Raw genomic sequence first — 13,917 nt, 5'->3', positions numbered from 1 at the left:
TTAAAATGTCATGAAGATTCGAACCTGAGACCTATGATCTGCAAATCTCACTATACAAGCAATATTCTTGTGTCAGCCCAGGATGATTTTTCTTCTTTCTCTTTTTATTGTTGGAAAAAATATATATAAAAAGGCCCAGGCCCAGTCTACTACACAATTGAGAAATCCAAAATTGAGCCTTATGGAGAGAAAAATGGGATGAACGCTATTTCACTAGTGTTTTCAAAATAACACTGAATCATATTGCTGGGTCAAGCCAAAGTATCTGTTTGAGCTCCAACCAAATTTGCATATAATCCATCCTTCTCGAGGAGCTCTGTGTGATTACCCATCTGCATAGGGAGCTTCACATTACACAAATCATAAATCAAGGACAACCGGACATTCGGATTGTATGTGTATATTGAATAATATACGCATCCTTTTTTAAATACAGAATTAAATAAATCAATAAAACCTGACCTCAGTGATTCGACCACCATCCATTACAATGATTCTGTCAGCAGCTTTTATGGTTGAAAGCCTGCAAAACGACGCATACTAAGGATAATGCAGAAGATATCAAGAAAAGAAAAGAGAATGTGGTTGTTGTAAGAAGTTCACCTGTGTGCTATGACAATGACAGTTCTTTTTGCTTTCATGTCACTTCTTAATGCATGAATAACCCCCTGGAGATAAAGGGATATGAGAGCCAGCAGCATTAGAACTTACTTGTATATATAACAATCGAGTTGACAGATAGTTTAAATCTTGAGAGAGTACTTGCCTTAACATAGTGTTCGGTTTCAGAATCTAGAGCACTGGTGGCTTCGTCAAGGATCAATATAGCTGGGTCTCTAAGAATGGCCCTGGCAACAGCGATTCGCTGCTTTTGTCCCCCGCTGAGTAAATTATCGTTCAGGACGGTTTCATAGCCGTCAGGAAGAGAGGAGATGAAATCATGAGCATAGGCCTGCTTTGCAGCGCATTCTACATCTTCTTTTTTAATATCTTTAGAGCAACCGTATTCTATGTTTGACTTTATGCTCATATGAAATATATGAGGTTCCTGTCTGAAACGTAAATTTAGATTACAATTCTATTGTATGCTTCTTAAGTAAGTCTTGCAGTTTGTGTATTCTAACCTGTGGAACAAATCCAATTTTTCCTCTCAACCACCTGATATCCAACTCTCTGAGAGGGAAACCATCAATGTAAATCTGCAAAGCAAAGAGCTTCAGAACAAAATTTGATGACAGTCTAAGATGTAATAACAAAAATGGTGGAAAATACACAGCAAACTTATTCTGAGCGATGGATGACAAATTTTCAGAAGAAGAAGCTTACCTGACCAGTAATTGGTTCATAAAGACGAAGCAAAAGATTCACCAATGTGCTTTTTCCACTACCATTCAGACCAACCTTGGCAAAATTTAGATGCAAGTCAGTCCTTAAAAATTTCCTGCTCTCTAAGAGGGATTATAATGCAAGCAAAGCTATCTCTTACCATTGCAACCACTTCATGTGCTTGTACGGAAACATTTATGTCATCTAGTACGGGGGTCTGCTAAAATTTTAGACAGAAGTTTTTAAAATGGGTAATATGAGAAAACATTTGAAAGGAAAATATGCAATGGAAGAATAAATTGGAATTATTTAGGCCAAAAAAGACATACTTTTGCCCTTGAAGGATAGCGAAAAGAAACATTTACAAACTGAATATGTCCCATTACCCCCTGCAACTTCACACCTGCAGACAGTGAGATTCCATTTTATGATAAATACATTTGAAAAGAAATTATATGAATTCATTTGAAGATATATGTAATTCCAGATAAGTTTATTTTTCTAAGCACAAGCGTTAGTTTCTAAAGCACCTCTAAGCAGCATGCAACACATAAATCAGGGTTAAGAGTCTTTAATCAAAAGAACCTTTTGATAAGACCTGGTCGCTGGGCAACAAGTCCATTAACTGAAGAACCTTTTCACTTGCTCCAACAGACTGCATCATTGATGATACATTGTCTGTGACCCTCCAAGTTGCGTAAATTAACCACTCACAATACAGTACATACTTAGTTAGTTGCTCAGCTGATACATGACCACTCATAATTGAAATTCCTCCCAACACCACTGCAATAATCTGTAGATGTGATTTGACAAAGTGGAGTCAAATAATAGATTTTCATTTAAATGCAATAACTTAAGACATTTTCCTTTCTCACTTCAGAAAACCAACAACTTAAGACCCAATACCTTATGATAGTTAACTAAAAAAGAGCCAAACCTGTGTAGAACGATAAAGAGTACTGAAACTCACACACCAGAATCCATAAGCCACACTCTCTCGAATGTTTACAAAAGCAACTTTGTCTAGCCATTGCTTGAACCTAATATCACATAGGATGCATGCTTTAGGTGGCAGAATTCTCAGAATTTCTTGTGCTATGTTTATTAGAAAGACGGCAGTAAATAGAAAATGCCTGACTGACAGGAAATTAATAGTAAAATATACACCTTCCAAATTCTTTTCTTTCAGTTCCATAAACCCGGACAGTTCTCATCAAGGAAAATGTTTCTTGCGCAGCCTACATTCAAATTGGAAAGTGGTCAACTAAAGAAGATTAACATAAATTTTGGAGCATTTTGGATCTACAGTCTGTCTATACTTCATTGGCACCAGCAGTGAAGTCTTGGACTAACTTTGCAGCTTTCTTTTGGTACCTATATATTGTTATTAAATATAAAATAATCAAATAAATCACTTCTTCATTTATTGTTATAGCAGAACTTTGCGGTATAAATAACCTCAAGCTTCAAAAAATCCAAATCAGATATAAAGTAAAAAGAAGGTAACGAAGCTTACTTTCCATAAAGAAGAAAAATCATAGATAACACACAGCAGATAAACAATGTTGATAATGCGAGAGGCCGAGATAATATCAGCAAATTGACCAGTGCACCTATCCCCTGAATACAGAAAACCTGTAACTTAGACTAGACTATTAAAAAAAATCAAAAGCAAGCACATTTGGGGAAAGGGGAAGGGTAAGAACCACAACCTGAAGAACATTGCGTAAGATCAAACTAATATCATTCGCAATAACAAGAGATAATCGTTGACAATCTGCCCCAAGTCTGCTCGTCAAATCACCAACTGCTTCTCTGTCGAAAAAGGATATATCCTACATCAAAGATGACACCAAAATAGAGTACAGAATTGAATAAAATCACAGATCATCAACATTGCTTTAAATAAATTTGTTGACAATTGGCACCCAATTGTTGCAATTACTCAATGAAACACAAACCTGGAAAAGAAGAACCGAGTAAAGAGTTTCCCTGAGATGCTTCATCTGCATTATGATGTTTCGAGCAGCAGATGGCGTATAAAGAAATTAGATAACAATCCCGGAAACAAAAAAAATACATAAAAAAACCATGCTCTCAAACAGAGAAAGCACAAATGCACAAATCTTTATTATTTTTTATTTATTAAAAAAGAATACTACAGAGAGTTAACACTCGTGTAGAGTCTCGTTGCCATTGGATTTCAAGTTTTTTTCTTTCTTTCTTTATTATTGGGAAGGAATGAGAGAACCACTCACCAAAATAATGTTTGCAATCCCAAAACAACCACTTCGCAAGCCACTGAAATTCAAATGAAACATAGTAAATAATCACATCATATCACAAAACAGCCAACTCTAGTACAAACAAAGAAAAGAATGTTTTCAGATTCTGCAATCAAAGCGAATATAAGGACTGACCTGCATATCCCTGAACTGATACACAAAAAAGCTAAAAATTTTGAGTTCCTATAGAAAACCACAGCATCACCACTCTGAGCAGCAAATATGGATTCCGCCAAAATACTTGGTATAGAAATCTCAGAAAGCTGCAACATGATAACATTACAACTTACACACGTAATAAAATGTGTCTAATTTAACAACGACGTATGTTTACTTCTCAATCTCAAAGTTGCTAATTTGCTCACACAAACTATGCAGTGATGTATCTTAAACACTGACAAAAACCAATATCCAAAGCAAGTTCAATTATTGCAGGCAAAGAATTAAAACGCACCGCAGCAATAATCAAAGAAGTAAACGCGACAAAGATAACCCATCTTGATCCATGACTCTCCACCAAATCCCACATTCGACGAAGAGCGTGCAGTAGCGTAATGGGCTTCGCCGCCGTGCAGCTTCGCTCTTCCTTATCATGCTCACTTAAACTCCACCAACTACAACAAACACCTGGAAATGCCGAACCAAAAGGCCCAACCCACTTTTCAACAGCCTCGTTTCGGATATGGAAGCGGAGGGGTGGTTTGGATGTGAGGCTGTGAATTGGGATTTGGGGTATGGATATAGTGCTGAGATTAGGAAGAGGCTTTCCGTGATGGAGATAAGAGGAGCTAGGCCTCCTCCTTGGGCTTGGCCTGAGAGAGCAAAGGTTCGACTGGTGGAAGTGGAACACGTCCATCGAAAATCAAATTTCGAAACTGGAAGTTGAAATGGAATGCTACTAGCTACTCCACTCGGAAGGCCTAGTATCAGTGATAGATAGGATTAGGAGAGGAATGATGAACAACCAATTCCAAACGAGCACACTAGTATGTTCCCCTTGTTCACAAATCCAGAAACCAGCAGGAAATCTGCTTTCAGTTGTTTTACTGCTTAATTTTAGTGCGCCCCCCTTCCCCATTTGATTTTGTCCATTCCCTTAGAAAAGTTTCCTGTTCCTAATTCACAATTCGAATATATTTAAAGAGTGTACCCCTCTGAAGTTTGTGCTTCTTTCACGATTTCCCCATTTGATTTTGTCCATTCCCTTGGAAAAGTTTCCTGTTCCTGATTCACAATTTGAATATATTTAAAGAGTCTAGCCGCTTATGTAGACGAATATTTTTAGTGTACAGCCGGGCGGCTATGCCTTTAAAATATATTAATATTAAACCGTTTAGCCGCACGGCTATATTCTTTAAATATATACGAATATTTTAATAGTATAGCCGAGCGGCTAGACTTTTTAATTATATATGAATATTTTAATAGTACAGCCGTTCGGCTATACCTTGAAACCTAGACTCTTTAAATATTTACAAATATTTTAATAGTATAGCCGCCCGCGCGGCTATACTCTTTAATGCATACAAATGTTTTAACAGTACGGCCGCGCTTATATACCGTTAAAATAAATTGATATTAAAATCAATAGCCGTTCGGCTATACTGTTTTAAATATATATATTAATATTTATATAGTATAGCCGCGCGGCTATACGCTTCAAATATATTGAATTATGAATTAGCGACGGGAAACTTTTTGCGGTAAGCCCCGTCTCACCTGTGATGGCTCCGGCAGGGAAAGCACAGGCCGCGGCTAAAGAACTTGTTGATTCAATTTTAGATGCTGTTGTTCTGATATTTGGTGTGAGTTACTTTCTGATTGTTAATGTGTTTTTATTTATGTACATAAAGCCTATAGTTTTAACGTTGAAACTAAATTCCCTAGCATAATTCTTCAGAGAGAGAACCATGCTGTTGTTGGGGAGCTTTTGGAATCAATGCCAACAGATGTAAATTGGAAGCATCTCAAGTTACTGGAGGCGACAACATTGGTTTTTCCTTGACAGTAGTATTACAGGTAATCTGTTTCAAGTTTTCGAACGTTGAAAGTCTTCTATTTCCTGAAAATTTACTTTGTATTTGTATACCTTCCCATTTTTTAGGAAATTATTCTTTTATCCCTCATCAAATGGCTTTATTTTTTTCTTCCAGCTTTAAAAAGAACTAGTCAGTTTTAGGTATAGCCGAGCGGCTGTACTTTTAAAATATTCGAATATATTTAAATAGTATAGCCGGGCGGCAATACTATTTAAATATTAATATATTTTAGAAGTATTTTATGAAAGCAGCAGCCTATTGAGAAAGTCTTAAAACTAGACAAGCACTCTTAAGAAAGTCTTAAACATCAAACGCCACAAAGCAAATGATTTCGAAAAAACCCACCGTATAACAAACTGACTCATATTTGTAGAAGGATGGGCAAGGGCATCCTTCATTATCTATTGTATCTTCAGTTACAGACAACAAAGCATTTCAATCATACAAGATAAAAGTGAAAGCGATCTAAGCAACAAGGTCGCTCTATACAATCCTTGGGGTGATTAAAAAGCACTGATTTATTGTTTGCAAAATTCACCATTGCGTACTCCGTGGTCATGCTAGTGTCCAGCTATATAGGAAACAACATCAAGATAAATGATAAAATATATTGAGTATCCTTTAACACACATTATTTATTTATTGTTTAAGAAATACATACATTACAAGCTTGAGTTGTGTACTATATAACCCGAGAGTATCCCATATGAACTAAAATTTTCGCTATGTTACTTGTTGAAATGGAGTAATTTTTCGATGTAACGGTCATATTGCCACATGATGTTACTAATTCATTCATATTATAACACACTTGAATCGGTAACATCATGTAACGATGTAATTCACACATTATAATTGCACAATATTGTGTGTTTTCTTTATAATTTTTAAAATAGCAACAATAAAAAATGTCAACTTTGTTTGCATACATATATACATTTACACAAGTTAATTGTGTGTGTGTGTTTTTTTTTTTTTTTTGGTGTTGTTAAATGAACCCTAAAATTAACTTAGTACACCTTATGATCTAAGTATACCGTAGTATTTAAATTAAAATATAAAATTAACTAAATACACCTTACTTAACTATCAGAAAGACCCCTGTACATCCTAACACACGCTATCACACAACACCAAGTCTGCAAACTGATACAAATTAAGAAGAACATGTGAAGATGCAACCAAAGAATATAGCAACTTGGGAACAAATTTGCCGCCCGAATTGGGAATTAGTAAGTTAATACTGGGCCCGTGTACTCGAATTCTGGAGATAAAGAGAAGTTTGCAAGCTTAGAAACCGATATGTGTGAAACCCAATATGATTTTGAATCCTGAAAGGCGTTATGCAATGAAGAATGTGATAAATCCGAGGTAGAACACATGTCAGTGGATCTGTGAGATGGCAATTTATCAGAATGTCAGCCGAAACTGAAACTACAGCAAGAGCAGCAGCCGCAACCAGAGGTCGTTGAACGACCGCAGACAAGGAAGCCACGTTGGAAACGCAACCCAAAATCTCTCATGCCAATATCAAGCAACCCCCATACAACAATATATAATAAGTCGAGCAACCAAATTTGGTGAAGACCCATAAAGCAATTTGGTTGCACATCAACTTGTGTATTTATTAAAATTATATTTATTTTATAATTTAATATTTTTTTAATCATTTAATATTAGAGTAAATTAATAAGTCAATAAATAGTTTGATAATATGATGTATTTTTATGATTCGTTTAATATTATTCTGTTTTTTTTAATTAACCGTCATTAGTTACAACTACTAAACACGATATGCATATGTAAGTCAGAGGAAGTTAATGCATGGAAAATATATGTGTATGTTTAAATTACTAACACAAACTTAATTTATACATATTATTCTATTTATTTAATCTTTTTTTTAATACAAGTGATATTTTATTTTTAACTAATCTAAATTATGAGAAGGAAGATTTGAACTCGAGTGCATAGTGAGGAGCACATCTACTATAGCCAACTTAATTAATCCTATGTTTGCTCAACTTATTTAACTTAAAAAGTAGTATGACTGGTAGTGTGGAGCAAATGCCCCCTCTAATGAAAGGTCCTGGATTCGAGTCATAGCGTATGTATAATATGTATGAGTTTAGTATATTATCCTCCCTCTCAATAAGAAATCTCCTAAAAAAAAGTTAGCAAGATTCACATTTCACCCTGTTATAAAATAATTTTCTAAAATAATAGTACAGAAATATATATTAAAAGAAAAACATAATGAATGAGCCCAACGTTAAGTTAGCCCAACTCGAACTACAGTAGATCCATTCTCTAATCTTAAAAGCCGATTCCCGGGAAACCCGGACTCTTTCTGATACAATGGAGCGGGAAGACGTAAACAACGGCCCAAAATAAAAACGAAAACGCAGCGTTCCAGCGTCCATTTTCTCACTTCCTCTCTCCTGGCAGTCTACGACGCCGTTCAAGATAAACCCTTCCCTATATAATATATATTCTTCTTCAAAGAAACCCTAGCAGGCACCTCCATTTCACTCCTTGGTAGCCGCTCCTCAGAAACCCTAGGAGGACAAAGAGACAGAGACTCATGACGACGAGGTTCAAGAAGAATCGCAAGAAGCGTGGCCACGTCAGCGCCGGGCATGGGCGTATCGGCAAGCACCGCAAGCATCCAGGCGGTCGCGGAAACGCTGGAGGTATGCACCACCATCGGATCCTCTTCGACAAGTACCATCCGGGGTATTTTGGTAAAGTCGGTATGAGGTACTTCCACAGGCTGCGCAACAAGTTCCACTGCCCCATCGTCAACCTCGACAAGCTGTGGTCACTTGTACCCCAGGATGTGAAGGACAAGGCCGCCAAAGGAAACGAGGCCCCATTGCTCGACGTCACCCAGTTCGGCTACTTCAAGGTGTTGGGTAAGGGCGTGTTGCCTAGCTCTCAGCCGTTGGTTGTGAAGGCCAAGCTGATTTCTAAGACCGCCGAGAAGAAGATCAAGGAGGCTGGCGGAGCCGTCGTGCTCACCGCTTAGGTTCTCATTCATTTTGATTTTCTAATCATTTTAAAGCATTTCCATTATCTTATAATTTGCTACTTTTATTATTACTGAGATATGTTATTAGACTCTATGCTTATTAGATGTTTTTGTTTACTTATGCCAACAAAAAACTGAAATGGATTTTGTGGACCGTTGCTCATTTTTATATGTCAATCAGTTGCTCAATTTTGAATTTGTTCGTTTTGATTCTGTGTTTGCTTGCTGGGATTTAGTTATAAATGAAAATGGAATGATTGATAGCTTCTGAAATTGGGTACATTTTGGCAATGTGTTCAATCTGAACCTGGTCTGCTTAAGGGGCTTTCTTTATAGCTATTGTAGGAGCGGCTTTAACAGTTGTTGGTGTCTGATTGGCTTGTGCTTGCTGGCAAAGCGAGGACATTGTTATACTGTACCAAACTTCTACTATTGCTCTTAGGGTGCTTTTGGATGAGGGAGATGACTTATGGTCACAGGTGATGTTTCTTTCTGAAGAATTGGATTGGACTGAGTTTTGTTTGTTTGTTTAGGTAGCTAATAAAAGGGTTCTCTTCCCTTTGCATTCTGATGTCCTGTTAAGATTCTTTTGCTTGATCATTTATTCTCGCATCGATGTCATCTCCATCACTGCGTTATGGATGTCCTGAACCGAACCCATTGAGAATGTGCTGCAAAGTTTAATTGACCTGGTCCATGACTCGCGACTCTCGAGTGAATTACTGCTGCTCTTCTCCGGGCAGTATTCGGAAGGTCGAATTGGTTTGGTCACGAGGGAAGAACCAAAAACACTTGTTAAGGAGTAGCTTCGTTAACTCTTTCCATGAGTTGTGATCAATTCCTTAACGAGAAGCTGCAGAAAGCAAAACTACCCCAAATTTTGATTGCATCAGTGTATATGACTGCAGTTCAGTTTATTGAATTAACTCCAACCGGCAAATTGCTATCCTGTTTTGTTTTTTATGATAGCAAAATTCAAATGCTTAATAAAAGAAGTGAAAACAGTAACAATTATCGCTTACTTGGGATTTAAAAAAACCCAATTATAGGCAAAACAATCAAAAGATTTTTTTTAATTGAATATTCAGTGATAAATTTTTTTGACTGTCGAAGTAAAATTTAAATAATTTTAACTCTTCGACAATTTTTTGATGAAAAGGACCTTATGAGTTGGATTCCTTCCTCGACTCATGCATGGTACATGATTCATGATGTTTCGCAAACTTGAGTCATATAGAAAAGTGGATGATTAAAACCCCGAAGACAGGAAAAATAACGCGGTGAGGGCCCAATTTAGATAAAATCAAAGCACAAAGCCCGCTGTGCATACAGCTAAACGGCTTGACCCAATAAAAAAGCCCAAAGCCCGAAGCAACAACAGGTCTTCAAGTCCACCACCGGGATCTTGTCGTCTCTGAGCTTCAGCCTTCAGCTCAGCTCTTCGTCTTCGTTCGAAAATGGGGTCTGACTGACCGACTGACTGTCTGAGAAACTGTCACTTGCCTTAATAAGAGAAATAACTCATACGAAGCAAAGCGCCTTTGGATTTGAAATCCATTCCGAGCCAAGAATGGTGGCTGAGAAGGAGAGCGAGAGCGAGACACACCCTATACCTAGAGCTCGACCTAAACCTAGACCAATTGTACAGTTGGGGATCTTCCTCATCTCTCACAGCCTCCTCTTCAGGTACTCTTCACTTTTCCCTCTATCTCATATTTAGTATTTCTTTAAATTTCATAAAATATCAATAACTCTTCACCACAATCCCATCCGCCAACAGCAAGCACAGATTAGTGATAGATTGGCCGTCGTTTTTCTCTTTTTGCAGTGTCGTTTTCTCCACAGCTGGGGTTCTGGCTCTTTTGCTGCTTCCGGTTCTCGCCAAGAACACCTACATCTCCGAGAATGCCCTTATGCCAGGTCAGCTCTCCATCTTCAATCTCTCTCTGCTTCTGATTCATTCACCTTTGTTTGTGTTATTTGTTCAGTTATTAACATGGTTCTGTTGCTGCGGGTGCAATTGCTTACTTATCAGGCTCTGTGGCTCCTATGCTCTCCAATCAGGAGGTTGCAGAGGCTAATAGATTGGTCAAGGATTTGACTTCATTGAATTCCAAGCCTCTCGCTTCGGCAATGTATGCCCTTCTTCTTCGAATTTCAGCTGACCCTTTTGTTTTTTTCCTCCTAACTCTGGTCTATATACAATGCTATTTCTGCATATTAAATTATCAACTTTGAAGATAATATGAACTACACAGCTTGGCTCATTTTTACTCGCGTTCATGCCTCTAATTAAGCTGATATTTGTCAAAGTTTTATGATAACATTCTCTGTTGCAGAGGAAGTCAAAGACTCATATCACAGTACATGTCAAACTTGGGCGCTGAAGTTAGTCATCATAAGTTCCACCCTCAATTAAATCAGTTTCACCCTCTGCACTTCTTTTCTAGCCCTGATTCTGGAAGAGTTGAGCAGAACATCAGTTGTGCATTGCATGGTGTCAACACTGTTGGAATTATCAGAGCACCGCGTGGTGATGGGAAAGAAGCTATTGTCTTGGTTACACCTTTCAATTCAGTGAAACTTAACCTGAATGAGGCCTTATCCTTGGCCATTGCATACTCCGTGTTTTCCTTGCTCACTAGAGTTCCTTGGCTGGCCAAGGATGTTATATGGCTCGTTGCAGATTCCCAATTTGGAGAGTATTCTGGAGTTGCTGCTTGGCTAAGAGACTATCACACTCCTGTATTTAGTGGACTGGGCACGCTAGATGCAGAAATGTGTCCGGAAAGCAATAATATTTATGGACTGAATGAGAACCTTTCTACAAAAAGGACGATTTATGATGGATTTAAACGCGCTGGGACAATGGCTGCGGCCCTTGTCATCAAGGTTGCAGATCGAAGTGAACAATATGAGGATAGTCTCAGCATCTATGCGGAAGCATCCAACGGGCAGATGCCAAATCTTGACCTCATCAATATTGTGAATTATTTAGCAGTGCATAGGCAAGGTTTGCGGGTGAAGGTGGAGAAATTTTGGCCTTTACTTGGCTTGAAGTGGCTCAAGACTTTGGGTGAAATATTTGAATCACTAGGACATTTGGCTAGAAGTGTAAATCCCCAATGGAAATTTGGTATCCCAGCTGCAGATTATATTGAGGGCAGTGCTACACTCGCAAGTTCGTTGTACTACCAGGTGGGTCTACTTTTCTTTATGTTGTCTCAAATGTCTTTGATTACAGTTTGATGAACAAGGATATAAGACAATTTGTGTTTTCCCACTAATCTCTGTCAACAATGGTATGTTTACTTATATATCGATTCTTCATGATGTCAGGCTTTGGGTGTCCCCACTGGCCCCCACGGTGCCTTTCGTGATTACCAAGTTGATGCAATTACTTTGGAAATTTTTCCCAAAGTTTCTTCTTTGGATAACAAAGTCAGGCAAAATGACTTTCTTTTACGAAGTGGCCGGTTAGTGCTGAGTCATATCTCTTCCCATGAAAATTTGTTAATCTGCCTTTCCAGTTAACATCTACTATCTAGAAGTCTTGATATCTAGGTGAAGATTTCATAATGAATACTTGCCATTGGTGAATTGTTTTTTGGAGGTCATAGTTGTCTGTAACCTTTCTACCGTACTGACTGCATTCCTTTCCTTTACTTTTCTTTTTGGTCTGGGGAGTGAAGGCTTAGTTATATTTCATTGTGAGAAAAGGGAATGTGGAAAATATATAAAGCTGTTAACTTTTTCTTAATAGGTGGATCATCTGCATTTTCACTTTCACTTGGTGCATTTAAATGTCCTTAGGGTATCTACATTTTCTATCTTTTTGTAGTATAGATTGTATTATTTGCTATGATCTCCCTAATTTAGTTTGTTCTATTGTACTCTTTTCTTATATCGTTCTCCACTCCAGTCATATCATGATTTGTTATTTTACTTGTCTTTGTATCCATGATAAGCAATAAGATGAAAATTCCTTATATTTGTGTCAATCTGGATTCAGGTTTTCTTGTTATTTGTGCAGATTAATTGAAGGAGTCATACGGTCAGTAAACAACCTCCTAGAGAAGTTTCACCAGTCCTTTTTCCTATACCTATTAACGTCTCCGGGTAAATTTGTGTCGGTGGGAGTTTACATGATTGCTTTTGCACTTCTAGTTGCACCACTTCCAATGGTGGCAGCTTCTCTCTATGTTGATGCCAGTAACTCCGATTATAGTCTAAAAATAGACAAACCTGCTCCTTTTGCCAATGCTTCTGATGAACCTTGCATCACTCTCAAATCGTGGAAATGGCTTTTTGCAGCGAAGAAAGTCTTTTTTGTGCACTTGTGGGGCTCTGTTGTTTCATTACTCCCGTATTTCATCTGTCAAATACCCAGTTGCACTCCAACAACCAGCTTTATTATCTGGGTTTTCCTTTCAATACTCAGCCTTGTGGTCATGTACATTGTCTTGGCTTCTCCATCCTCTCATGCCAATGAATCTCAACCTCAAAGAGGAGAATGGGCTATCTTGAAATCAGTAACTCTGTCAGCTGCCTTCATTGGTTTGTGTCTCATGTCAGTCATTAACTTTGCTTCGGCAGAAATTGGGGGTTTACTGATGGTCCCAATGTGCTTGATGGCTCATCCTTTAAAGCTGGATGTTAAAGCTAGGAGCATCAGAACAGTTTCAAGGGTGGTTTATAATCTTGTTCTGGGGTTTATTGGGTTCCCACCAGTTGCTTTTATAGTGTTGAAAGGTGCATTCGAGGGTTTCAGCGGTGTTAATGTAGGCGACTTCTGGTCTTGGGTGGAGTCTCTGTGGGCGTGGAATAGTGCTACTTACCTCTATATCGGTATGGTTTACCTGCCATGCTGGGTTTTGTGTATTCATATTTTGTTTCATCGTTGCTAACATGTTGTAAACAGTTATGAGATAAATTAGTGATTGGTTTAGACCTGCCGAAATCAGAAAATGAAGAGAACTTTTCTTTCTATGATATGTCTAATGACTCTAACCTGGTGCCTGTTGATGTTGGCTGATGGTCCCATCAGAATAATTTCTTTTTGTTTTGGATTGTCAAAGCAGATGCTAGAAATTAATTAAGGACCATATTCCACACTCGCACAAAAGGTAAGGAAGGAATTTAGGCCATAGAATAGAATAAAGATGGCTGTGATTCAAAATTCGTACCGCATACAGGTGGTTATGGTGTTTTCTTCTTTTTTCAATTGATTGGT

General features: G+C 37.9%; 3 protein-coding genes across 6 annotated transcripts; 2 read left to right on the top strand and 1 right to left on the bottom strand.

Moving 5' to 3' along the window:
• Positions 1 to 83: 83 nt before the first annotated feature.
• Positions 84 to 4,732, bottom strand: LOC117622603 (ABC transporter B family member 26, chloroplastic-like). 4 transcript variants are annotated; one of them, XM_034353337.1, is made up of 18 exons: positions 4,069 to 4,732; positions 3,750 to 3,877; positions 3,588 to 3,630; positions 3,291 to 3,335; positions 3,042 to 3,164; positions 2,846 to 2,949; positions 2,649 to 2,703; positions 2,497 to 2,567; positions 2,267 to 2,369; positions 1,912 to 2,122; positions 1,656 to 1,729; positions 1,487 to 1,546; positions 1,327 to 1,401; positions 1,125 to 1,199; positions 767 to 1,048; positions 604 to 668; positions 463 to 523; positions 84 to 344 (listed from the first exon to the last, which is right to left on the bottom strand). In XM_034353337.1, the coding sequence occupies exons 1-18, from the start codon at positions 4,468 to 4,470 to the stop codon at positions 252 to 254; spliced, it is 2,070 nt and encodes a 689-aa protein (XP_034209228.1). In that variant the 5' UTR covers positions 4,471 to 4,732; the 3' UTR covers positions 84 to 251. The 4 variants fall into 4 exon arrangements, with proteins under 4 accessions (XP_034209228.1, XP_034209229.1, XP_034209231.1 ...); XM_034353338.1 differs by having other exon boundaries at positions 1,487 to 1,543; positions 4,069 to 4,731; XM_034353340.1 differs by having other exon boundaries at positions 84 to 332; positions 4,069 to 4,729.
• A 3,374-nt stretch (positions 4,733 to 8,106) lies between these two features.
• LOC117622605 (60S ribosomal protein L27a-3-like) lies at positions 8,107 to 8,876 on the top strand. Its single transcript, XM_034353343.1, has one exon. The coding sequence runs from the start codon at positions 8,238 to 8,240 to the stop codon at positions 8,679 to 8,681; it is 444 nt and encodes a 147-aa protein (XP_034209234.1). The 5' UTR covers positions 8,107 to 8,237; the 3' UTR covers positions 8,682 to 8,876.
• Positions 8,877 to 10,040: 1,164 nt separating this feature from the next.
• Positions 10,041 to 13,676, top strand: LOC117622602 (glycosylphosphatidylinositol anchor attachment 1 protein). The gene is made up of 6 exons (XM_034353336.1): positions 10,041 to 10,370; positions 10,513 to 10,604; positions 10,720 to 10,819; positions 11,024 to 11,882; positions 12,024 to 12,160; positions 12,718 to 13,676. Exons 1-6 carry the CDS (start codon positions 10,255 to 10,257, stop codon positions 13,589 to 13,591), a joined length of 2,178 nt encoding a protein of 725 aa, XP_034209227.1. The 5' UTR covers positions 10,041 to 10,254; the 3' UTR covers positions 13,592 to 13,676.
• Positions 13,677 to 13,917: the final 241 nt, after the last annotated feature.

This window comes from Prunus dulcis, chromosome 3 (genome assembly GCF_902201215.1).
Source record: "Prunus dulcis chromosome 3, ALMONDv2, whole genome shotgun sequence".
Taxonomy (NCBI): domain Eukaryota; kingdom Viridiplantae; phylum Streptophyta; class Magnoliopsida; order Rosales; family Rosaceae; genus Prunus; species Prunus dulcis.
The sequence above is the reverse complement of the archived record's forward strand: the minus strand, read 5'-3'. Positions and strand labels throughout refer to the sequence as shown.